The sequence below is a fragment of the Cygnus olor genome, chromosome 1 (assembly GCF_009769625.2).
Source record: "Cygnus olor isolate bCygOlo1 chromosome 1, bCygOlo1.pri.v2, whole genome shotgun sequence".
NCBI classification, from domain to species: domain Eukaryota; kingdom Metazoa; phylum Chordata; class Aves; order Anseriformes; family Anatidae; genus Cygnus; species Cygnus olor.
In genome coordinates this window covers 173,451,920-173,477,782 of record NC_049169.1, presented here as the reverse complement: position 1 = coordinate 173,477,782, position 25,863 = coordinate 173,451,920, and the positions used below count along the sequence as shown (strand labels likewise).

Sequence of the window (25,863 nt, the reverse complement as noted above, 5' to 3'; positions counted from 1 at the left end):
TAATTAGCTTTAAATTTTAAATTGAATTAATGAATTAATTTTTAAATTGAATTAAAACAATTTACCCCGTACAATTTAGAAGCTGAGCTTTACATTTTAATAAAAACATAAAAGCATAGTAATAGAATGCAGACATAATATTCTCAAAGTTATTTTTACGTGAACTTATTAGGCAATTTAGGCATTTTTCATATTCAAAATGACCTATTTGTTTACTTATAAGGTAAGTTAAAGAAAGATGAAATGTAGAAAGAAAACTTGCTGTGCACTTGAACTGGACTGTGTACTTCAACTCTGAATACATCAAATTATGATGTTACAAAGAAATACTGAAGCATAAAAATTGCATATTATATTTGCATAGGTTCTGAAAACTTGTATGGCTTTTTTTATTCTTCCGGTTATACAAAGGAAACTATGAATTAACTTGATGGCTTCTTGAAAGGATTAATTCAGAAACAAAACGCTAAGAAGGACTAAAAGCCCTGGAATACATTTCTAACAGCTTCTCAGTTTGTGTGAAAGTGTGGTTTAAGATCTATAATTTTAAATGTAAATATTTATTTTAAAATCAGAAGATGCTAGGCTGCTAGAAACACTTTGTCTACTGAAAATTTCAGTAGGTAGTTTCATATAATTTATTTGCTTGATATACACAGTAGTGTCCTTAACTGTCATTTTTTTTACTGTGTTCTATTGCCCACTAATTCAAATGAACAAACTTCCTGAAACTGTTTAGGAAAATGAATCCTACTTCCACCTTCACTTAGTAGGTCATCATGTTCATATTTCAGAGGCAGTTCTCCACTTCCAGCCCTTTCATTTTAGCGTGTCCTCCAGCAATCTTTTTTTTCTTTCTTCAACATATATTTTCATTGTGTTTGAGAAACAATTTTATTTAGTCAAGCATATTGTACTTTGTAGACAGTAATTTGTATGGTACCCTGTAAGCAAGGGTAGGAAGTCTTAACAGTTGACAAGTTGCAGACCTTAGCTGAACTTTAGTAATAGCTGTATTACACAATGATTGCTTACATTTTACTGTAGTGACTGGAGAGGACATGTGACCCACACTCTAGTTATTATGATAGTAGCAGTTGTTACTCACCCACTAAAAGGCACCAAAGGCAGCCTCATATGGCAGCTTTGCCTTTTTTTTTTTTTTTCAAGTAGAGCTGAAGAAATTACTGTCTAGTAGGATTTCTCTGCATCTTTCCCTGACTTCTGTTCATACTTCCTATTTTTTTAAGCAAATGCTGGAAATGTAATTAGAGTGTGTAATGGCAGTTACAACAGCCCCAGAAACATGAGATTGATTCCCATGATGGATGAAAAACACTCCATGCAGTATGTATAAACAGGCCCAATTTCAGAGTTCTAATTAACTTTATTAATGTTTAGTGCAGAAAGTAAGAAGGCAACTTAAACAAGGATATAAAAAGCACTGAAGCATTGAAACACTGGTTTCATGTAACTGACTCTTATTGAAAGACATATTTTTCAGCATTTTGTAAAGAAAAATAGAGTAATTTAGTAGAAAGATATTAGATATCTAATACACTCTTATAATAAGGAAGCTTTAAATAATGGAGCAAAGATACTAATAGTATCTTCCCACTTGGTAACATAGGTAGCAATTCTTTATGATGTGCAATTAATAAATATGATAGCGAACATGTAAGAATGTACAATGACAGTGCGATAAAAGAGAAGCAATTATGTGCAAGTTTCCTATTGTGCCAGCAAATAAGACTTTATGGGCTACTGGAAAATGAGTTTGTGAAAAAAACACTTGTAAAAACCTTTTCCATTACATGTTCCTTTTATAGAAACATGTTACCTCACTCACATGTGAAAAGATAAAAAATTACATTCGTAAATAACTGTGAAGAAAGACCTTTTGCCCACTATGGACACAACTGCAAAACATTGCATTCATAGAAATCATATATATTATCTTGATATAATCATTATAACTAAGCTTAATAGACGTGATATATTATTCACACGTAAAGTATATTATTTGCATAGATTCTTTGTTTACTGTCCATGGATTTCCCTTTTGTAAATGCATATATAATTAAGCAAGCTTTGGTACTCTTCGATGAACTCAAACTAGAACATGGCTGAGAAATTTATATGATATACATTTCTCATTATTATAAACACAAATGATGCTATAATAATACTTTTTAGATGATAAAATCTCTTCAGAATAAAAAATGTAGTGGAAAATATAAGACTGACTTTCCTGTTATTTACTGACCCTTATTCCCAGGCATGATGATCTAACAATATTTAAAAGACACTCTACTTCTATTCTGAGAAGCTCTCAAAACATTTGGTCAGCAGCCTGTTGACTAAAAGGACTGTGTCTTGGAATAAAAAACGGTGAAATATATAATGAAAATCTTTTTGAAGTTAAGCAAAACTACAGTATCATTTTGTGGAGTCTTGCAAAAAGTTTAGAAGTAGAGTATTAATACCTAGGGAAGTTTGGAACTCAAAAGTATGTGATGTCAATAATGGAAAATTAGTGTATCTTGAAGAGATACACTATTATAGCTTGTTTTTAAGCTTTGATTTAATCCTTTATATGATTACTCTATAGTGCTCGCAGTCTTGCCAGGAGAGCTTCTACTTCTGGAATGGCTTCTCCCTTAGAAGGAGACCCAATACGCTCCATTTTCTTTTCTTTGTTGCCTTCTCCATTACAGGCTTCCTTCCTCCCAACAGCCTTGCTCCGTGCCATAGAAGAACTTGTTTCCACGTCATAAGTAACTTCTTTGTTGACTGGGCTTCTTGTCGATTTTAAACTGACACTGTGGTGTGAACATGACTTCTCTGGCTGTGCTTTCTGGTTCTCTGTAGAAGATAGAACAAACAAACTTAATTTCAATATTAAAATACTCAGTTTCAATACTTTGTAACAAAAACACCTCTTGATCAGACAAAATTGTACATCTATGCAGATGATGCATTAGAAGGACTAATGATGGCCAAAGAGGCGCGAAAACATCTTATCACTTCAAAAGTAGTGGGCTTGGTCCCCTAGAAATAATACAGACTTTACATGACTTTGTTAGATTAGCATCCATATTCCCCATGAAATCAAGAACAGAGCCTGAAGAGCCTTCTTTCTCACTGGAGTCAAAGAGAAAACAGAATACCCAGCACTTCACAATGACTTCCAAATTTTTATCTAGTTAATTACATTTCCTATATATATTTTTAATTGATCAAATTTTAAAATATTTAAAAAATCTATTTCAATTCATTTATCCATTGTAATAATTTTTCTTTCCTTTGTGATCTTTTAGGCAGCTAAGTAATTTTAAGAATTTACATAACCTGCTACCTTTTGCTAAACATCTCTGGTATTAACTGCCTCAAGGAGATGCACTCAGTTAAGATTTGGGAGCTTTGGTGGGTTGACATGCATTAACAGACAGATTGCTTCCCCCCACCCAACACCAAATCAAGTGGCTGTTCTCTATAACAGCACCTGAGAGGTCCCTCTCATAGATCTCCAACTCTTTAAAAACAGGCATACTCAATATTCATGTAACCTTGAACAAGGCTTGAAAATGGCTTCAACAAACTTGACATGACATTTAAAGTTTTTTGGTTATTCGCTGAAAGATGTTCCATCATCCCAATAGTAATGACTTTGGAGCACAGGCAGTCACTCATGACAGTGTGTTTTATGTAAGAGCTGAAAATTCCTACCGAAAACAGCTTGTACATTAAAAGGCAGCTGCTGAAGATATTTACTGCACTGTCATTCCCTGACCAGGGGCTCTCAGTGATGGATGAGGATTTTACACACTTTCTTGGACAATCTCAGCAAATTTTACAAGTACAATCACCTTTTGGAAAGTGGAAGAAAATAATACCTTCTTTCTATCATCTTCTAAATCAGATAAACAATTCTTAATTAAAATTTGATAATAACAGATTTTCTTCACTTAGCTGAATGACCTTTTATTTTTTTTATACATTGAAAAATAATTTGACCCTGAAGATGCAGCAGCATACATTTCAGTTTTTCTGAATCACAGAAGACCAAAGTTTGGAGATGAATACATCTTTATAATTACACATAATACACCCAACATATATAATTTAAATATCCCATTCCATTTAAATGTTTACATTTATTGATTCTGAACACATATTTGCAGGTTGATAAATTCATGCTACCTGTGTTAATATACAAAATACTAGCTGCATCGTAGCCCTTTTAGTTTGCACTCTGTTGAAGGCAACCTAGTGGGTAGTGGGAAAAACTCTTGGAGTTTTGAAAATCAATACATTTTAAAGCAGAAAAAAAAAACCTCATAATCAGAGATCAAGTGCAGATGTGTACCATGTACCAAGATGTGACCACTTTGCAGTTCAGAGGAATCTTCACCACAAAATAGTCAAGCACAAGGATCAACTAAGTATGATGAACTACACTAAATAAAAGATGAAGCGAACATTTAGCATGGAGGCTTCAAAGTAAAATCCACCAATATTTTCCCCAGTTTCTCATACCATACCTTAGAGTGACTTACAACAGTAAATAGTCTAAGCAGGAAACTGCTTCAGGTTAGATATTAAGAAATAGTAGATATTAGGATCTATCCCCAGTCTCATCCCACTTTGAAACTCTGATTCAACCTTGCAGAAAGATGTCTTCCATAACTTGCTGCTTACAATCTAGAATTCTTGTGTGGGCATAAGTGAATGAATAAAGCTCAGTATAGATTTTTCTTTTTTCATTTTTTTCCCATAAAAATTGGAGCAATGTCACTGATAATCATGACTTTCTAGGTATAGACTAGTGAACAGAGTCAACTTGAAAGACCAGAGTCCTTGCTTTCTGTTTGAGGGGTCCTGCAACAACAGGAAACGGCATTAGGAAAGTGCTTTAAACACCAGCCAGTTTACGTGAGTAGTCCTCACTTTGCTTGTTGTAACTCCTGTGCAGTGAAGAAGCCATAATTCATCGAAATAATCACATTTTCATTTTCTTAATACATGATACTCTAGTGATTAACACACTTCCTAAGAAATGAGAACATTTTGGTTTCAGCCGTGTTACAAAAAATATTGCAGGACTAGTGTCAACTTAAAAGAAAGAAAAAAAAAGAAAAAGATTTTCTCTGAATCTTGTTCTATCATCTTAAAGTTGTTATTTCTGATGCTTCCTAAATCAGGTGGCATCTTTTCCCTATATGTTCTTTCAGTCAAGGAGGGTTTTTCTATATAGCACTGATATACCTGCTATGTCTATGCATGTCCATTTTGCTATGCCTATTGTATGTCTTTCGTATGCCATTTTGCTATGCCTAGGCTTGTCCATATTGCTATGCCTATTGTATGTCCAGTAGTAGCAGATTAGGCTGTATGCAATTCCCAGCTTATTAAATTGACTGTTATGATTTCTACTCAGAAACACCGAACTTTGCTGGGCCTGTCTCAGAAAGCATACATACTTACTCACAGTCCTACATTTCACTTTGTTAAATATGCATGTTAAAAATCAACTGCTGCAATACTTGAGGTATATATGTTTCTGGTGGTGTTTTTTGTAATAGAATGAAGGATCACTGCCATTTAAGTCAAAGTTTAAAACTAGTTAGATACTAGTAAGAAGAAAAGGAGATACTCTCAGTAATTAATAAGATAATATTTTCTACCCTGTCAGTGGTTTATTTTAATACAACAGGAATTAATTTGTGTTAACCCCAAACTCTGTAACAACCTGTACTGTTTCACACACTAATTCAAAGCTTTCATGTGTTAGTGATTTGGTACCTCATCCATTCCAAAGTCATTTCTTTGGATTGCTACCACAGCTTCCTCAAATCCTATGCTACAGGAACAAAAGTGCATTTTCAGCCTACAACTGATGGGTGGTTTAAAAAAACCAATGCACCATACATGTGAGTGTGACTGAAACCATGACAGTGAGTTAAAAACTACAAGGCTACAATCTGCTGCAGTTCAGCATGTAACCTGGATCAGGACAGTAGAAGAGCTTGTTTACTTTAGTGTGATAAAGGCTAGGAAGAATATTGTTATTTACTTTCAGAAAAGGCCCCAAATCAAGATTAACTGATAAAGTGAGCACAAGAACAAATAACTATTACAATATTTCCGTTAGAGACCTGAATATTTTGAACCATCAGACTAAGGAAGTTCTGGAATGCACAAATAATAAAGTGAGAGCAAAAAAATATATAACCAGTTATAAGGAGCAATTCAATCTGTTTCTGAAGAGAATATTTTTTATATGTCTGTCTGCAACAGCAAGGAAATGGCTTAGTCACATTGGGCCACCATTTTAATACTTTCCTCTCTATAACAAGGGTACCCCCAGAAGATCCATAAACCAGGCAGAAATAACAGACTTTTTCTAAAATACTTTGAACCATTACACTATGGACATTTATTAGCTTTTGCTTTTATTTGAAACAAAGACTATATTTGAAACTATATTTTGAAACTATATTTGAATCAACTCACAGAATAAAATAAATATATTTACACATTATATATCTTGGTTCAAATACAATGTTAACAGAAAAGAATAATGTTATATACAGTTAAAAGAAAACTGCTTATGGAGAGGTACTACTACGTGAAGTCTTGTTAATAAGAAAGCTTACATTGCTGGAGGTGCACTACTTGTCCACCTACTGTAGCGAGGTGTACCTTTGTGCAGCAGCAAGACAAAAAAGAAAGCAGACATTAAAAATCACTGGATAAGGACAGAATTTATTAATTTGCTGTATACATTGGAAGTAGTTGGCATCTGTAAGACTGAAGTTTCTAACGTTTGGTCACTCTTAGCAATCAAAAACTGTCATTCACCTGTATTATAACAATCACTATGCAGATGAAAATAAAAGAAACAAAACCTTTGATTTCAGAGTTAAGGTTTCTAAAGGCTGGAGTGAGAAAACATTTACCCATAACAGTTTTGACTTTACCACTACTAAACGCTTCCAGGCATGGGTTAGGCAGAGCTTGCATTGTACACTACTGAAGTCTCAGTGTTCAGATTGTATGACATTTAAATTCTGTTGTAGGTCCTTGACATCTTCAGACCTATTAAAATTCAGTTTTCCCAGATATGAATTTCCTGAACATTGCTGTTAATCAAAAACATTTCAAAATCATATTCACATAACCCAGAGCCAAAAAGCTACTATCATCTCGATGCAAGTCTTTTAAAATTACTTTGATTAACAGCAATGCTCATGAAATTCAGTTGACAGAAAATTGTGCTTAATAGCTTTCCTTAGTTTAAATGGTGTCCTAGCATAGAACGACTTATAATAATATGCTTATAATCTATTAAAGGCTGCATACTTTATATTCAGAAAAAGGAAATTGTGTAATAGTATGTGAACAAAAGAAATCAGTAATATGAGACCTGCCTGCTGTGAACCTGGGGAAACAAAATATGATCAGTTGGAGATTTTAAAATCCTGCCTAATGCTTTTGTATATTACCTTTAATAGTGAAAAAAATGATTGCAAGAGACTTACTGAAGTAGAGATATGGATTTTTTTAAAGCCACTAATAAATATTTAAAATAAAAAAGTACTTTGAAAAGCTTTATTTCATTGCATAGTTTCTCAATAAAAGTCTTAATGCTAAGGACAAACTTGCTTTTTATGTAAATACTTGTACACTGATTGAAAAATAAATTTGTAAATACAATAAGGAGAACAACATTACATGGCATTATAAGCTTGTATTACAATCATACATCTCAATGTGGGGCATGATGAAATCATAATATAGGCAAGAACAATTGCAGTTACAGTCTCATTACATCTTTTACCAAGTTAACAGGGAAAATTGCTCAAAGACCCAGCGGACTTATTTCCTATCTGTTCGGCTTGTGCTCCACACACCACATTGTACTCCTGAAGCTATGTCTATGCTGATAGATTTTCTTCAGCCAACACTTACGCACCAACCTTGCCACCAACGCAAATTATTTCTTACATTATGAGTCATGACTTGCTTTTGCTAGAAGATATTCTGGGGACATGCCCCAGAGAGTAGCACGATATTGCTGATTTTGGATGCAACTATACAGCACTCCCGTAAGCCTGAATATTTTCAGCAGTCCAGCCTCAGTCTGGAAGTCCCGTCCATCTTCCACGAATTATACTGACTGCACCATCATGCATATGCCAATGAAACCTTATGTATTTAGAGCGTGGTCACATAAAATGGGCTTTGCGAGGAGATTGATGTATGCCCCCATCATCCCTGTATGCTCTAGCTAAATAAAGACAAAGCCTTGAAAAGTTAGTCTGAAAGTATCAATGATGGATTCCCTTGCCTATACCAAAGTATTAACCATCCATAAATTATTAACCATCCATTGGCACGTTGCTGAAGAGGTAAACAGCAAAACAATTTTCAGATATGAACGACTTCTTCTGAGGTAAACCAGGCAATAATGGCTTATGTTTCAGCTGGCTGAGATTTACTTCTAAGACAGACTCTTAATTTTGAAAGGCTGAATACAACCACAGCTGGCAGCCATCTTGAGGACCTCTGTTTTCAAGTTCAGGACAAGATGGAGGCTTCAGAGGCACCTAGCTTCACCTCTAACAGGGAAAGCTATATTGGATGTTGGCATCCAGGTGCTGCCATCCAGATGTTGGTCAAAGTATTTGGGGAGCTGCAGGGCTCCTCTCTGAGGTAAGGCCGGGGCTGCCCCATGCTGGACACGGTGAGTTGCAGCTGGCTCCCAGGGCCCCGCCGCAGGGCAGGACCGGGCCCAGCAGCCCCTTGTGCTGTTTGTTGCCTCCCTGAAGGGACCACATGGAACCTTGTCTTGACCCGTGACCTTTCTTGGTCCTGTTCGTCCTATTTTCCACCCCTGTCCTGCTGGGGGCTTGGGCAGCAAACAAGCAGCTGGCTGGGGGTTTGGCTGCCACCCAAGGCCAACCCACCACAATAGCTTAGAGATGAGAGGACTCTATCTGTCTTCTAGCATTCCCTATTTGAATTTCCCAGTTAGAAAGGGAAAGAGAGAAAGAGAGAGAGAGAGAGAAAGAGGAAGGGAGGAAGGGAGGGAGGCAGGGAGGGAGGGAGGGAGGGAGGGAGGAAGGAAGGAAGGAAGGAAGGAAGGAAGGAAGGAAGGAAGGAAGGAAGGAAGGAAGGAGAGACCCCTTCAATTTTCAAATTGTGATTCCACACTCTTGACTTTTTACTGTCAGAAAGGACAACACAAAAATCGTTTTCTTGTTTTCTTCTCAGGTAGGAAATGAGGGTCTCATTTCCCGCACTGCCCTCTCCCCCACTCCCCTCACATTCCTATTAGAGCTTAAGGTACAGGACACATGTGAGCCATGATTTTTTTCAGGCACCTATCTTTCCTTAATGTAATTTATACAGCACAAAGCTGGCCCCCTGAAACCCATTCCCAGCCCTTGGCATTGGCATTAGAAGACAGAACATCACAACACCTAATTCTCTTTCTTAAAAGCCTGCCTTACCACCCAGAAGCAGAATTTGGATGTAATAAGAAAGACTGCTATAGCTAGAAGGTCCATGCCTATCACGTAACATGACTCATAAAAAATGGGATATCTCCTTGCTGGATAGTATAATGGAAAATACTTTGAATATATTTTATTGTCACTTTTTATTAGTTTCATATTTTTTTCAACAATTTCAGTGACTGACAAGGGTAGGATTGGAGAATGTCCCCAACATGTTAAAGGAGTGCTATGTGTTGTTACGACTTATTTCAGTTATACCCTGCAGCCCCAGCACCTAGAAAGTGTTAGCTGTACTGAGATGATCTTTGTTTGATAAGTAATTTCTTACACCTTAATATTTCATGCTCACAACTTGACTAATCCAAAGCAGAAAAGAATTGATAAGGCATGGAAAAGTGTTACTGAAATTTTGAAGACTAAATAAAAAATAAAAATGTGCATTTAATTGGTACTGCTGTTCAAGTGTTTTATTAAGAAGTGTGAAATGCAAGGAATAAACACTAATCAATACTTCAATTTAAGATGAGATTCACTAAGTGTTCAGAAACACCAAATATATATTTTTTGTCATTTCACAGGCAAGAAGAGAATATGTCAGAACTAAGTGAGACTAGGATAGAGGATTTATAGAAACTAAATTTCAAAGCTAATCAATTATAAACTGTGAGCAAACTATTTTGTGAAGAAATGAACTGTGCTGGACGAGCTCCCTTTTACCTGACCCTACAGCAAAGCCTTTCAAAATTCTTTTAATCCCTTGCCTACCTACATCTTCTCAAAGACTACTTTAAGCTCCTGTTGATCACTCCATTCGATCTTTTTCCTGTTTTTCCAAATGTACCTTGCGTTTGTGTTGAGATGGGACCACTTTCTCTTTTTAACACACTCTCACCTCTAATATGGCAATGACTTTCATTACAAGAAATGCAACTTTAAAATACTGGGATTTAAATGAAAGTCTTGAGTGCCTGTCAAGATGAAAAGAGAACAAAACTGCGCATCAAACTACTGACAAAATTCATCCAAGCTTTTCATGTGCGGGAAGAAGCTTCTGAGGGTGTCTGATGGCTAATTCAGACTTAGGGGTTTAGCCTCCTCCCTATTTCAGTCTGCATTACAGTTGATCTTCTGTGTCTTGTTCCCATATGCATATTTCCATAAATCACGGTATATTGTGGAGTTCTTAGGAAACTGCAAAACAGAAACTTCCAAATTGGAAACTTACTTTATGGTCTCTATTGATTCTTACAGCTCATGGTTTGAATCATCCTTAAAAACCTAAATGGGTAAGTCTCTTAATTAAAGGATAAATAATTTGGTATGACTGTACTATTAATAAATATAAATTAATCTTATTTATGTTGGGATTAGGGGTGTAAAAAGATAAATCTTGATCCTATCTATATGGATGAGGCACAACCAGTGACAGTGGGCTTTCAGGTAGTGGATGGAAATGTTATGCAAGTTAGGTATTTATGGGATTTCTCCCAATGTACATCTAGAATAAACATCACCTTTTTCTCTTCTTCAGAACAGGAAACGATTGGGAAATTATAATGATCTACGATAAAATATGGCAGTTAACATATTTGGACTATTTTACATTTCTGAAATGTGGTTTTATTATGTGGCTTTTTACTTTGTACATAAGCATATTGTAGCTTGCCTTTTTAGAGTTAATAGAGTAAAAAATGATGACTATAAATAGGTGGTTTGTGACAAAATACATAGAGTTCTGTAGTCTCAAGTTATACTCAGTTCAGCTGAAGTTAATTTGTGTAGATCCCACATACTAAACTGATGTCTTTGAGCAGGAGATGCATTTAGTCTCCAAAATATTCTGCGTAGTATCTAGGTATAGATGAATACTGCTTTCAAGGTACACTTTGATAAAGAATTTAAGGAATATGCATAAAGACTGCTGCCATCAAAGGAAAGCTACAGGCAGCTGCAGTGGGTAATGATAAGTAACATGCTGATGAAAATAACCAAAATGGAAAAGAAACACACAAATTGTGGCTTTCTTTTACCAATTGTTGTGCCTCCTCCCCCCCCCAAAAACAAAAAAAAAAACCACAAAAAACAACAGTAGGGAGCCTCATTCTTCTGAAAAATAAAAACTCAACAAATCCAAGCAACAAAGCAACAAGTCCTAAAGAATGGAACAATATTGATGAGATTCCATGCACTGCAGTTCTAAATCATGTTGTTGCTTCTGTCAAGTATTTACTATTTTAGAATAAAATATTCTAGAAAAACTATGTAACTATGTCTAGTACATAAATTGCCTTTCATATTTAACACTAAACTCTAAGTTCATCCACTTAGCCACTTTTTATGCTCTATTTCTGATAGTAAAGGTTTACAAAGACCCTAAGTATTCTAATAACTGCTAAAAACTATACCATTTGCATACCCTTATTTTAGCCCAAATTTCAATTTCCAGGTTTATATCAGCAATCAGAGTATTGGTAGGTTGAAATACTGAAGGTAAATCACAAGTATTTTGTAATGTCAGGTCAAACTGATGGGAAAAAAAGTCTTTCATCACCTGTTGCACTTCTCCATCATCCACTATTATCCCAAAGATTGCAAGAGTAGCTTTTGGCTCCCAGGCTCTTCACTTTACAGGACAGAAGCCAAGACCTGATTGTGAAGTTTGACCCGTGTACACTTAGCAACCAAGACTGCCTTCATGAACACACTGGAGATAGGATGAAGCTGAATCATCTTAGTCCATGTGACTTTCATTGTTCAATAATAATAATTATTATTATGGTTCCTTCTTTTCTCTGTCAAAATGCTGCAGAAAATGTAATAGTCAAAAGCATGCTATCAAGGAGACTGAAACTGTGTAGCAGGAAATAGTACATTTTTAAGAAGAGCCTCACACAAAACTAAATATTATGAAATACACAGAAAAGTGATTTATCTTTTGCTCCTTCTTCAAGGTTGTATATAAACTCCTTTCACAATTCTCTCTCTCTTTGTATGAAGCTAATTAATGCTGTGTATTTTCACTTAATAATTTCCTCCCTTTGGGATGGACTGTAACTTGGCCTTGTTCATGTATGGAGGGAGGTGGGATATAAAAAAAAAATCCGCTTGCGCATGATCCAGTCATAGGTGTGTTTGATGTACTTTGCAAGTGCAACAAAGCACTTTGAAAATAACTAGGATTTCAACAGAATCTAAATAAGGAATTACTCTTTAAAGATGGCTTTTACTCACTTGTCTCAGTATCACTGAATTATGATCTGAAACAAATTCTAGACACAATGTCATAGGTAATTAATCCAGTCTAGGCAAATTCAAAACGCTGTTTTTAACAACATTAATGGTATGCATTTTTCACTTGACGAACATATTTAATGTCCTATATTCTAACAATTACACTTTCCTATGTAAAAATTTGAATTTCAAGAAATTTAAGACATAAGACATTTTTGGTTTGCCAGAAGCCTCTCTCTCATTTAGAAAATCTTCATGTAGATAGAGTGGCAAAAAAAAAAAAAAAAAAAAAAAGGGAGAGAGAGAGAGAGAGAAACTGAAAAAATAATCCCTTTACACTCACTGAGAAATCAAAGCAGAAAGCTGCAAGACCTCCTAAGACACTGAAAAAAAAATTTTACAAATAGACTTGGTATTGCTTTGTCTGTTCTGACTTACAAAGCAGCCTTGCAACTGTGTCTAGCTCAAAAGGTGATATTAAAAACAAAAGGTTAGAGATCATCGTGGTATATTAATTATGCAAAAGAAGCCAAACAGAATTTAATCAGAAACAGCAGACTCCAAACAGTAAAAATCTCTTTTTTTGACAGAGATGGTTAAGAAAACATTTATGGTAATGCCAGAGCATCTGCTGATTACAGTCAAAGCTGCAGGATGCCAACATTAAATCAGTGAACCATCTTGACAGCTTCTCGGTACTCAAGTCACATTCTAATAATAATTTGCTGTGAAATTTACCCAAATCTGAAAATTAGCCAGAAAATTTTTACAAAGAATATATGTACGAGTCAATAAAGCAGATACAAAATTGATTTGCATCTGAAAAAACATATCTAATATAGATGTTCAGCACTCAGACATTTCAGTTTATATTTATATTGATAAATCTCTATAAAAGACTACGCATTTTAAGAACAAAATATAATTTTATCATCAATTTCCTATCGATTGTGACCTATCACTTTTTTTGTTTAGAATGTTAGTAGGCTTGTTTGTTTAATATAAACCCAGATTATCCATTTGAAGAAGGTCTGCACCATTTAAAATCAATTTTTAATTCCTGACACCTGAGGATTCTACACAGAACAATATACTTCATTGTAAAGCTTTAATTGATGCATCTATGTGCTGCGGTGGGTGATTACTTGAATAATAAGTATCAGAGATGTGTGATCTGGTTGCTAAGCAAATTTGAGTAAGAGAAAAAGCCCAAGAAACTACGTAACAATGAATCAAGGTGTGATGACAGGATAATTATTCTATGAACTGTCACATTGAAGAACTTGCAGAACACTGACCTGCACACAACCACACATCAGAAAATTGCCTGAGGGGTAATTAAAATAATAATATACAAGTTCACTCAGTCAGAAAGAGAAAAATACATGCTTAACTTACTTCTCTGTAGCATGCACGGTCAAATGCTTTCTCATGTTAAATGTAAATGCTTGAACAGTGAAAATTCAGAGGACAACAGATTACAGCAAAGACCACTGAAGTTTATCTGAATTAGCATTAATGGTTTCCTTTCCTCAGTTACTTTGAGCATTTAACTAAATATTTTTCATGCTATGACATTAAATCATAAAACCTGTGAACTGACTTTCTGAAAGAAGTCAGAAAAAAATGTAATCCTTTCAAAACACGTTTAAGATTGTAACATCATCTGTTAAAAAGAATTACTGTTGTGGTGTATTGACCCTGGCCAACAGCCAAACAAAAACCCAGCCTCTTGCTTATTCCCCTCTCCCTTGGGATGAGAAGAAAATAGAAGGAAAGTGAGAAGGCTAGTATAGATCAAGATAACGAGAGTTTAATATAGGTAGCAAAAACTGCGTGCGAAAGCAAAACAAGGGGTTCACACTACTTCTCATCTGCAGGCAGACGTCCAGCCACATCCAGGAAAGCAGGGGCTCAGCACGCCTAACACTTGCTTGGGAAGATAAACGCCATAACCACGAATGTTCCGTCTTTCCTCCTCCTTTCCCCGAGTTTTTCCTGATGAGAATGATGTTTTATGTATAGAGCATCTCTTTATTCAGCTTGGGTCAGCTGCCCCAGCTATGTGCCCTGCTAACCTCTTGCCTACTTGCTGTGTGCAAGGCTACCCGCCTGCTTTCTTTGGGGGTGGTAAAGAGAAAGCCTTGAGGCTATTCAGCAACAGCCAAAACATTGGTGTGTTATCAACAGCGTTCTGTTGGGAACACAAAGCACAGCACCATATGGGTTGCCAGGATGAAAGTTAATTCCAGCCCAGCCAAACCCAGTACAACTGTTGATACTGTAACAGATCTGTACTTACTTGGTTGCCATTGTATATCTAAATTTGATGAAAGCCTTTTACATGCCAGTTTTAAGACTTTTAAGACTTTCAGGATAGATGTTCACAGTTCTGATATTTGCTTAACACATTTCCATGTCTGTCTCTTCAGCTTTTGTTCGGTTGTTTGGTGTATCAGTTTATATTGGCATACAGCCCTCGACAAGTCTATACTTCAGCTCCAAGTACATAACCCATGACCACTCCCCAGCAATGCATTCTGCATATCCTTCTGAAATGCAAATGTGCAGAAACTTGAAGCACCTTAAAGTAGCCATCGGCAGTCTTAATAACTAAACAATCTTTGCACTGTCTGTGCTCTTCATTCTGCTTTTTGGGTGTGCTTTGACAAATTTCTGTAACCACTGAAAAATTACCACTTTGCAATTATAGTGATTATACACATCTATTTAGTGTAGACAAGAACTACAAAACAAGCTGGCTCTGGCAGCAAGCTCATCTTTGATGAAAACCACTTGATTGCTCAGGAGAATAAATTCAGAAATTTCCTCACTCCCCTCCTGCCCTGCCATTATTCCTTTTTTTTTTTTTTTTTTTTCCCACTAAATTTTCATGTAGATCATGATGTCCATAGATTACCCTCATGTCATATATAACCACTGCATTTCTAAAAGAGGAAATTCTTTTTCTCCCATCGTATTCTAAAGAAAAGCTAAAAACGCCTCTTAGGAAACACACTGCATGTAATAATTGAAATTGTCATAATGACATTTTTTTCTAGAATGAATATGTTCTGTAAACACATTGCCAGCTCATCAATTAAGTTACTCAGTCATGCTAAATACGTTAGAGTTATATTTCCAAATCTTTCCTAGAATCCTCATTTTAGCACTCATTTCAAAAGGGTAATGTTATACTCAAAATAGCTTTAAATGCTATGAAGGAAAACAAATGCTACTGAAAAACAACCCAATGTTCAGTAGCTAACTGTCTAGGTAAAATCTATTAAAATGCAAAGCTTGAGCACATATTTGCTCATTTCAAAGTAACATCCTATAGAACAAATGTAATTTTTAGTTTTGCATAGTAAGATAACACCATGCACAAATCTAGGTTCTCAACATCAGCCAGCACCATTGAAGAATAACAATTCAGCAGACTCTGAAGACATTTGTAAAAATTTTGGCTAGATATTTATATATTACATCCTAACTGAGGAATACTATGGGGGTGAGGGAGAATACCCCACTACTCTAAGTAATACTCCTCTACCTCTAAGAATTCAGCAATTATAAGCTGCAAGTTGTCTGATGTCTTCAGTTGAAAATGTTTGCTGCTTCTGAGCATATTAATGACACAGAGTTTTTCCACAACTCAGGACAGTTTCAATAAGCTAAAATGTATGTTTATATTTAAATCTTCTATCATCTAAGAGTATACACCTTAGAACAAAAGTTCAATTACGTTTGTGTAGGTGCACTGCAACTACAGAAACAAAACCAGCTCTTTTGTTCAGTATTGTATAAAATTATTTGAAACAATGGAGCATGCTTAGTCCTCTGTGTCCTTGTGCCTTGTCAAAGGCCGGTGACCCCCATGTGAGACTCACTGGACTAAACGAATTTATGCTGGTTGCCTCAGGCTCCCTTCACAGTCAATGAGGAGAAACAAGCACTTCTGAAGTGCGCTTCATTTCACCTTAATGTAGATATCTGAAACAGGTAAAGAGAGTTTATGGCAGCTAACTCAAATGTGAATGCCTGCTCTCCAGGCATCTAACAGTAACAGAGTCACCAGATACTATTTTTAAGGGTTACAATTTGTTTGTCTGAAAAGTTCCAACTTTTGGCTGCATAAAAGTCTGCATAAAAGGTGGACTGTCTAGCCTGTGCATTGACAGCAGGTTGTAGAGACTCTATGTTCTACTGTTGGTGACTTTAGGGCCATATAGAACATTATGGGCATCAATCCCACCAACTATTTAACACAAGCTATAGAATTTCACAGTTTCTTCTTGATGCATACAGAATAGAACTGAAATAAATTGTACTATATTTGCTACAGAGAATAGTTTGGATGTGAACAATGGAATTCTGCTTTGTATATATTATACTGACAAGAACTGCAGATATGAAAGTAGTCATTATTAAGTATGCCACTCAGCCATTAGTTAACACATATTTTTCCTTCTCTTAAAATCCTTTCTGTTCTCCACCTTTTCTCTAAATAGGCATATTTAGAGAATATCTTACAGTTATTAAGGTTATATCTTACAGTTATTTAGGTTCCTCTGCCTTACAGATTTGTGATACTTTTGTGTAGCTTCACAAGTTTCTGACAAGCTTGAAACATATTCAGGACTTAAAAATCAGCCTATAACATAAATGACTTCTATTTCTGTACTGGTATATGGAATCCTACCCCTCACATGAAACTCGTCACTGCTTTAAACTGAAGTTGACTTAGATTTAGTCCTGGCCATGCAAAATTTATAAATTCCAGTATTGTACATTCAAATTTAAGAATCTCATAGCCAGTGTTTGCTTTTAGTTTTTAGGGATGGAGATAGAAATATGATGCTTTGTATGGCAAGGCAACTCTGATTTTTAGATATTGCTCAGTCCTATGTATTTGAATTTGTGTTACCTAAGATTACAAGATTAGTAGATGAAAGAATTAAAAGAAAAATGACTTAAGACCCATGAGAGTTTTTACAACACTCCTTCTCATAAACAAACAAATAAATAAATAAATCCTATAACAGTGCTTATGTATGTAGCAAGTTAAAAAATAAATAAATTTAAAAATAGTATGCAGTGATAAAAACTATAGCAGCACCTGTTATTCAACAGTACTTTAATTCATATAGTCTCATTGCCATTCAAAATACACAGTAAACGAAATACTTTCATTGGATCTTATCATCATATTTTATGCATATATTAAATAACATTTGCCTCTCACTTGTAAACATAATAAATATGTTAAATTTGAATTATTCCATAAAACATAAAGCTAACGCATTAGCAAAGAAATGCATCTAAGTTCCAACATGGGAAAACCTGTAAGAACAATAATAATAGTAGTAGTAAAACAGCTATTTTTCGTATGAAATAATATATGAAGTTACTTAGACTTCCATTTTTGTTCATCTCTGGACATATACCTTGTTCACTTTTCACTAGTGTTGAATAAACTTCCATATTATATTCCATTTAATATTCAGAAACAAATCTGAGTTACCTCTGTCCATCAGAATTAAAATAAAAATGTAATTTCCCTTATCAGATTACACACAGCTCCATATTATTCCAAAAAGGTAGGAATGACCGTGCTACAGAAAAGAGATCCCACTGAAATACATTTCAAATTTTTGAAATATCTTTTTTATAGGCAAACACATAAGCCATTTGTAGGTGGCTGACGTTGTTTAGTGCTGTACAAGCTATACAATTTTCAAGTGCAACACAAAGCGTGGGATGTTGTCTACAGATCCTATGCACCCACTAGTGCTGTACTCCACTGTGATAAAATGGTTGTAGAATATTGTAGCCTCTGTGCAGAATCATTATGCCTGACTCTACAGGACAATAACGGCAAAGGGATTGCACTGTCAAGGGACTAGTCAAGGGAAAAAGGCAATCTTCAGATTGCCTTACAATTAAAAGCACATACTTTAGATATCTATTGCCTTCTTGTGATTAAAGAGAGAGCCCAGCCTAGATTAGTTTTAAAAAGATGGTTACAACAGGCAAATCAGATTCCATGAACTTTGATGCCTACATCAGACCATGAAATTTTTTTACCTGCTTTACAGGTCTTGGAACCTGCATGGTTTGGAAACTTAAAAAATGTTAGTTTTTTTTTGTTTGTTTGTTTGTTTTTAAAACACAAGTGTTGCAAATCAGAGAAGTGAGCTGAAGAAGTTAAAAAGAGTACATGGCAGACCGACAGCACTGAGCCTAGAGTTATGGATAGCTGGCTGGCTGTCGAGGAGACACTTCCCAGCCAGCAAAACCGGTACATCTTGGACTAAGAGAAATGTCTTCACCTGCCAGGGGAAGACATTTCTGCTATTATCAAAGGTAAATTAATTCTTGGCTACTTTAAGGATGACGTGAACACAATTAGGAAAAGACTGTGCTGGCGTTAGTGCAGTAATAACAGACTAGTTTCAACTGCAATCCAATCGGGTGTTAATGAGATCATGTTACATTCTAACCCTGGGATCTTCACCAGTGCTTGTTTCAACTGACTGTTTTCATTTGTAGTTTCACTTGATTTGAAACTGTTTAAGACTTTTTTTTTCTTTTTTTAACACAGATCAGTAAGATAGTTAAATAAAATGAAAAAAAAAAAAAGTGAGATAAAGTTAATAATTAAATATAATTATATAGAGCATTGACTACATACAAATAGGCATTAGATGGCATAGTATTTTGGAAGAATTACCGTAAATGTTATCATGGATAACAGGATTTTGGAAGATCACCTGACTGCCTGTCATGAAAGGAAGGATAGGGAAATGCAAAATATCCAAATTTATGATTACAGAAATCCAGCGCTCAGAACAGCATTTAAGTTTTGTTCAGTCTTACTTGACTGACAGAGATGAAATCCAATAGGAAGGTAAAACACAGAAGGATGCTGGGACCAGTTTAAGAAAGCACCCAATCGCCTGTATCTCCTAGGTTAGAAAAAGCGTTGTAGAAAAGAGTAATGAAGGAATGACATGATTATGATGCTGCTGTATATTTTAAAACAGATGGTTCATATTGCTTCTCATTAAGCCTAATTAAATGTCCTTTATCATTACCAAAGCATGAGTTTTTTTAATAAGGTTGAAATAATATAAATCCAGATATAGCATCAGTTCAGTTTTTCATTCTCAAAAATATAAGTACAGTTTCTTGATATATTTATTACAATATAAATAAAATGTCAAAAAATGCTATTACAGGGTAAAACAGAATGTTCATTAATGTGAAATCACCATTTCTGAAACTGATTTCACTGAAATGTAAATATTTGAAGGTTAGAAACTATAATTACAAATGGGTTATCAAAGAAAATACACTCACTAGGTGGAAAAAGCCATTAACTTTCTTTGACAAAATTTAATTTTTTATTAGTTGCTGAAGTCTTCATGTAAGATGTTTCTCATTGAACAATTGTCATCATATTTCAAAAAATAACCATGAAATACAACAGCTGATTGAAGATAAACTCATCCTTCATCCTCATGATTTGAAGGAAATTGTACTTTTATCTTTGTAACTATTTACTTCACTAACAGGTTTTACTCCCACAAATAGGAAATATTATATTTGTCCTCATTTGAAAATTAGGTCTTCAATGTTCAATATCCTGTATTTGATAATTTGGAACTCAAATATGTACAACAGTACATATTTTACATATATACATATATTACCTTTCTTTTTTTTTTTTTTTTTCTACAGAGGAACACTCAGTTATAGCAGGACTCATCACAATTCAGCAGCAGCCAGTTTTCTAACGGAAGAAATCACGTAGTAGGAGAGAGAATGTCCTTATCTAAGACTATAAGGAATACTCTAATAGACAGAAGCAATTAAAAAGATATGCACTAGTACACCTTCTACAAACAGGCATTTGGAAACGTCTAGTGTCCAGTGTTATAGTATAGTTAAAGATATTAGGTACTTTCTTGTGGAATATAACCCTCCAGAGAAATACAAAATACACCCCACTGTGGATGTTACTGCATATGAAGGATCATCAATTCTTTAACGATCAACTATTACCACTGGTCATAAATCAGTTTATTGCAATTATCAGTGTCCTAACTAATGAGTTCCAATTTGGAAAAAAATAGTATTCTTTTCATTCTCACTGTTTTTACTGCTTTTAAGCGGTGGTAAGAAAAAATAATTTCCCAAAGCAAAACCATTCATAACTGCTTTTCTTCTTTTCCCCTCCCCAAAAAAGTAATAAATAAATAAATGCTCATTAATAAATGTTATATATAATATATATAAACATATTTTATATATAAATGTTATATATCTATATATCTACATTTTAGCTGATTTCAGTTAAAAGAAATACCAAACGGTATTAACGGTACATTACTATAATATGAAATCCAGGGCAGTATAAAAACCTGTCGCTTGATGCAATTACAGTTTCACAACAGGAGGAATAATTTCTTGTAGAGTGACATGTTCCCTTATGTCACAGCTATTCTTCCTTTACAAAAGCTGTTACTTTGATGGGGAGGACAAATGCCTGCCATATATTACTATGCAGTCCATTACAATGGATTCATTCATATTTATAATACAATCTGTGATGTTGATGCAATCACTTTAGACTTCACTGTTATTTCAAACAAATCCATAACTGAGAAAAAGGCAGGCTGTTGACAGGAGTTAATGTGGGTTTTACTCTGTTTACAATTGCTTTCTAATCTACTAAATGGCTGTGAAAATTGATGCACTGTTAGAAGTGCTTTTGTACACTACTACAGATAAAGGGCTGTTATACTGAAGTAATCTCTGCAATGCTAAATTGAATTTTCGACAGTAGTTTTTTGTTTTTCCAATTTGAATGTGACAAGGTAGGCTACTCAATTTATGCTAAGTTTAATTCCATCAATTCAAAACATTTTTTTCCATCTTCATTAATTGAGATGCCTATTACTGCTAGAAGAAAAAAGTCAGGGATAAAGCTTGTAATATCAGAATGTGTGTTTTAGAGAAATCTGTTGGTGGACAAAGGATGGGCCGCAGTTAGTGAATTCTGCAATCAAATCTGTGATCTGTTGAAGCTAGTCAAGTGAATCCTCAGCAGGTACACAGCTTGCAGAACTGCCCAGCTTGTCATGAAGGTAAACAGAGTCTGCCTAAACATGACGAAACAAAACTTGGAACTGATTAGATGACTTGCCAATAAATAGTTTTATGGGACATGGAAGGATAGTTTTTTTGGTTTTTGTTTTTAATTTGTATGACCAATGAAATCTCATTCATAAAGTAGTCCAAACTTTAGCTTACCACCCTAAAAAAGAAGGCAATCAGGCCTTTTAAACTTTAGATTTACCCAAAACAGAAGATGCAAAGAAATACCAAGGCTGTTGCCAATATGGAACTACAGAAGACTTTGGTACTGTCTCTGTAGAATAGTTGCCTTAATAAAACTCCTGATGCAATTCGCTGAAATGTTTGGTGTCTCATTAAAACCTTAACCTGAGTAATGTAAGGACAAAAACATCTTTTTATGTTAATCAAGGAGTTGCTAATCTTCTATATGAAAATATTACTAAACATTAATGAACAAAATTTTTAGATGGCTTCTGATGAAAATAAATCCTTCATAATCAAGACATCTGCATGTCTAGTAACTTCCAAATTTGCTTATGTGTTTTAATTCTACTAGATTTAATAAAGAGGCATAAATCTCTCAGACAACAAAGTAATTTAGGTTGGAGGACACCTCTCGAGGTCATCTGGTTCAAACCTAACTTCAAGGTGTGATACAGCTGTTAAGTCAGATCATAAATTTTTTCAAAAAATAGGCAGTAGATATAACGATTCAAACCTCATAATTCAACTTTGGTGACATTTAATCACAACAGCTGAATTCAGGAGTCAAATATACTAGGAAAAACACCTGTGCATTTCACACAGGACAGTAATATCAGACTATGAAGAGTAGTAAGTAAAACTCACTCAAACAGTCAATCAACTAAGAAACACAAATGTGTAGTAACCATGCTACACGAACAATAAAGTTCACAGAGCATTTTATTTCTTTTCCTTTACTCCCCTCTCACCCCGCTTTCTATATGACATCGTATTTCTTTCCTGAATTCTCACTTTTTTTTTTTCCTCTCCATTTTCAAAAGAAAATAGCCTTAAGAGCTAAATTCTGTAACTCTTTACTGACTCAAGTGAAGGAGAACTATTAAAGTGCCATTAAATATGTTTTATGGGTTCTGAAAAATAAAGAACAAGTGAAAGCGTGGTATGTAAAGACTGAATAGTTCTAGAGGATGACAGATTTGTAAGAAGGTACTTCTGGAGTTGCTCCAATATATAGTGGGAATAATCATTACTTATAAGCTATCACTGACAAACCATATTATTTGAGATAGTAACTCAGATTAAATTTAGCCTTTGTTGGCCTAGAGATAGTGACATCTCCTTTGTGTAGTCACAAAGTTGAGAAAGTTGGTATAAGAAGTGTCCCATTTGTTTATTATTTACCAGACAGCACTTCAAAATATGGCTGAAAGAGGTATTTCTAAATATGCCTGAATGCCCAGACTGGGAAAAGACCAACCTTTGAGGTTATACTGAAAAAATGTTATTAAAACAGTTAAGAAACTATATTTCCTTACTTTTGCTAAAAATATTTTAATGCACTATGAACACCAAACTTAAACGAAAACACTCAAAAATTATGTCTATATGAATATTACAATGTTTTGTAATACCAAGTCTTCACTTTTTAAAAAAGTATAAATAGGAAAGTGTATAAAGATTTGTTTACTAAAAATGCTGCAAGAATCATAGTGAGTAAAATGTAAGAAAAGTTGAACATTTAGCAATAACTTTGCCATAAGCTTAAACATATTAAATTATCAGTCTAAAAAGTGCCTTTAAATATTTAATGATCTAATCAAGTTGTATTAATATTTTTTCTAATGAAGGTAAGAATCTTAGCTGTTTATTCTGTAGACAATATATACTTTCTTACTATTTACACCTGAATTCCTCTTATTCCGTGAACACAGAATTGCAGAATCATCATTTGGGTTGGAAAGGACCTTTAAGATCACCAAGTCCAACGATCAAAAATCAACCTACCAAATCCCATCACTAAACCACGCGTCCCTTAGTGCCATGTCCACACATCCCTACAAGGATGGGGACTCCACTGCTTCCCTGGGCAGCCCATTCCAGTGCTTGACCACCCCCTCCATGAAGAAAATCTTCCTCATATCCAACTTAAACCTCCCCTGGTGCAACTTGAGACCATTATCACTGAGTTCCTAATTTTCTCACTATCTTCAGTATTTGACTAGATGCAACAATTTAATTATCATACAGTAAGTTTTTCTACCATTTTCCAAAACTTTTTGTGCTTCTTAATGTCTTCAACTGTCAACTCTGATTTCTCCAACCTTACTAAAGTGTCCAGCTGTCAGTTTATTTTCACCAGCCAGCTAATCCCTTTTTGTCTCTTCTCCTTACTCTCTATCCATTTCCACCCCCTTTCTGGTCAAATTCTTCAGTTCTGTTGTTTGCTCCCTGATCAAGAGTTCCAGTCTGCCACAACCCTAGAAATCAGAAGTTTCCTCCTACAGGTAAGTTTTAGTTCAGTTTCTTTCTGTATATTGTTTGGATTCCCTTTTAGTATGGGGAGAGCAGAGGAGAAAAGGCATGCCCAGAAGGGTGGAGCATCAACCTCAGGTAGAAGTCCATAGAAAAGTTCATCTAAAACAATCTAGTTTAGCAAAGACATAAGCAATTGAAAACTACAGTGAAAAGCACCAGACAAATTAAAAATTGGCACACAGGGTCCTGCTTAATATATTTTCCTGTCTACAATGAAAGCTATTCACCTTTTAAAATGGTGAATATATAAGACAACAGTTTGGAGCTTGCAGTTCTGAAAGGGAACAGAAACATAGAAAAAAAAAGTCAGAATCGTTCAGTTAAGCTCTATCTATTGCCAGATTTAAATCAGACCAAATCTTGCTGAAGGAACACTGAAACAGGTCCCACTGATTTGCTGCTTAGACATGATTAGGCACTGTAGCATGATGAACACCACGGTTTGCTCCCACATGGTAGGACTGGCTGGAAAACAACAGATTCAAAGTGGAATCTCCAGATTGTTGACAAGGATGCTCATATAAGCCAAAGTATAAAATCTTAATTATGCTCTCTTAATTAAGCTTAATTTCAATGATGAAGGTTCTTTGTACACAACTGTATTTCTAAAAAAAGCTCCTATTGCAGTAAATGGAATTTTCTAAATAGAAAGCATTTTCACAAAAAAAAGCGTAGTCATTCCTAACACACAGTATATTAATTTCTGTGTGCTGTATAGCATTCATTTTTATTGTCATATAACTCTAGTAAAACTTCCCCACTGGACACTGAACAAGCCATATCATCCTAACTGCACCTATAAGCTTTAAAATTTTTTTGACATTGATTAGACTACTGGCACAACCGTGGGCAAAAGCCTTGTTTCCCCCTACATCACGGAAACAGGATGATACAACACAGTTGTCATCACCAATTTCACAGCAGATTCACATTCTAAGATTATTATATACATCAGTGGAATTAAATTTGTCTTTGTTATCTCACAGCAGGAAGCCACAGAGCAGGGCTCCTGTTCCTTTTATCCTCCAGTTTCTATAACTTATGGTGGCCACAGAAACACGGAGGTCTCTAAAGCAGGCTTTAGCATTTTATGCTTATGGTGGTAAGTGATCCTTGTATGATGAAACAAAAACATTCTACCTTCACCCCACCCATGCTTCCTTTTTCTTTTCTTCTTAAACAAGACTATAGCAATTCAATTAAGAAACTGTACATGTATGCCCACTAATGTATTTAACGCCATACAAGGAGGTATGGGGATTTAGACTACAAAATCTAAGTTAGGCTGTATTCATTCATAGCAATTACAGAATCACAGAATCACAGAATCGTCCAGGTTGGAAGAGATCTCTAAGATCATCTAGTCCAACCTCTGTCCTAACACTAACAAGACCTCCACTAAACCATATCACTAAGGACTACATCTAAACGTCTTTTAAAGACC

The 25,863-nt window shown here is 35.0% G+C and overlaps 1 protein-coding gene across 1 annotated transcript in view; it reads right to left on the bottom strand.

Annotated features, from left to right (window-relative positions):
* Positions 1-1,372: 1,372 nt before the first annotated feature.
* DIAPH3 (diaphanous related formin 3) overlaps positions 1,373-25,863 on the bottom strand; it is a 238,784-nt gene continuing 214,293 nt past the window's right edge. Inside the window, 1 exon segment of the mRNA XM_040540797.1 lies at positions 1,373-2,865. Coding sequence (XP_040396731.1) covers positions 2,606-2,865 — 260 coding nt within the window. The 3' untranslated portion in view covers positions 1,373-2,605.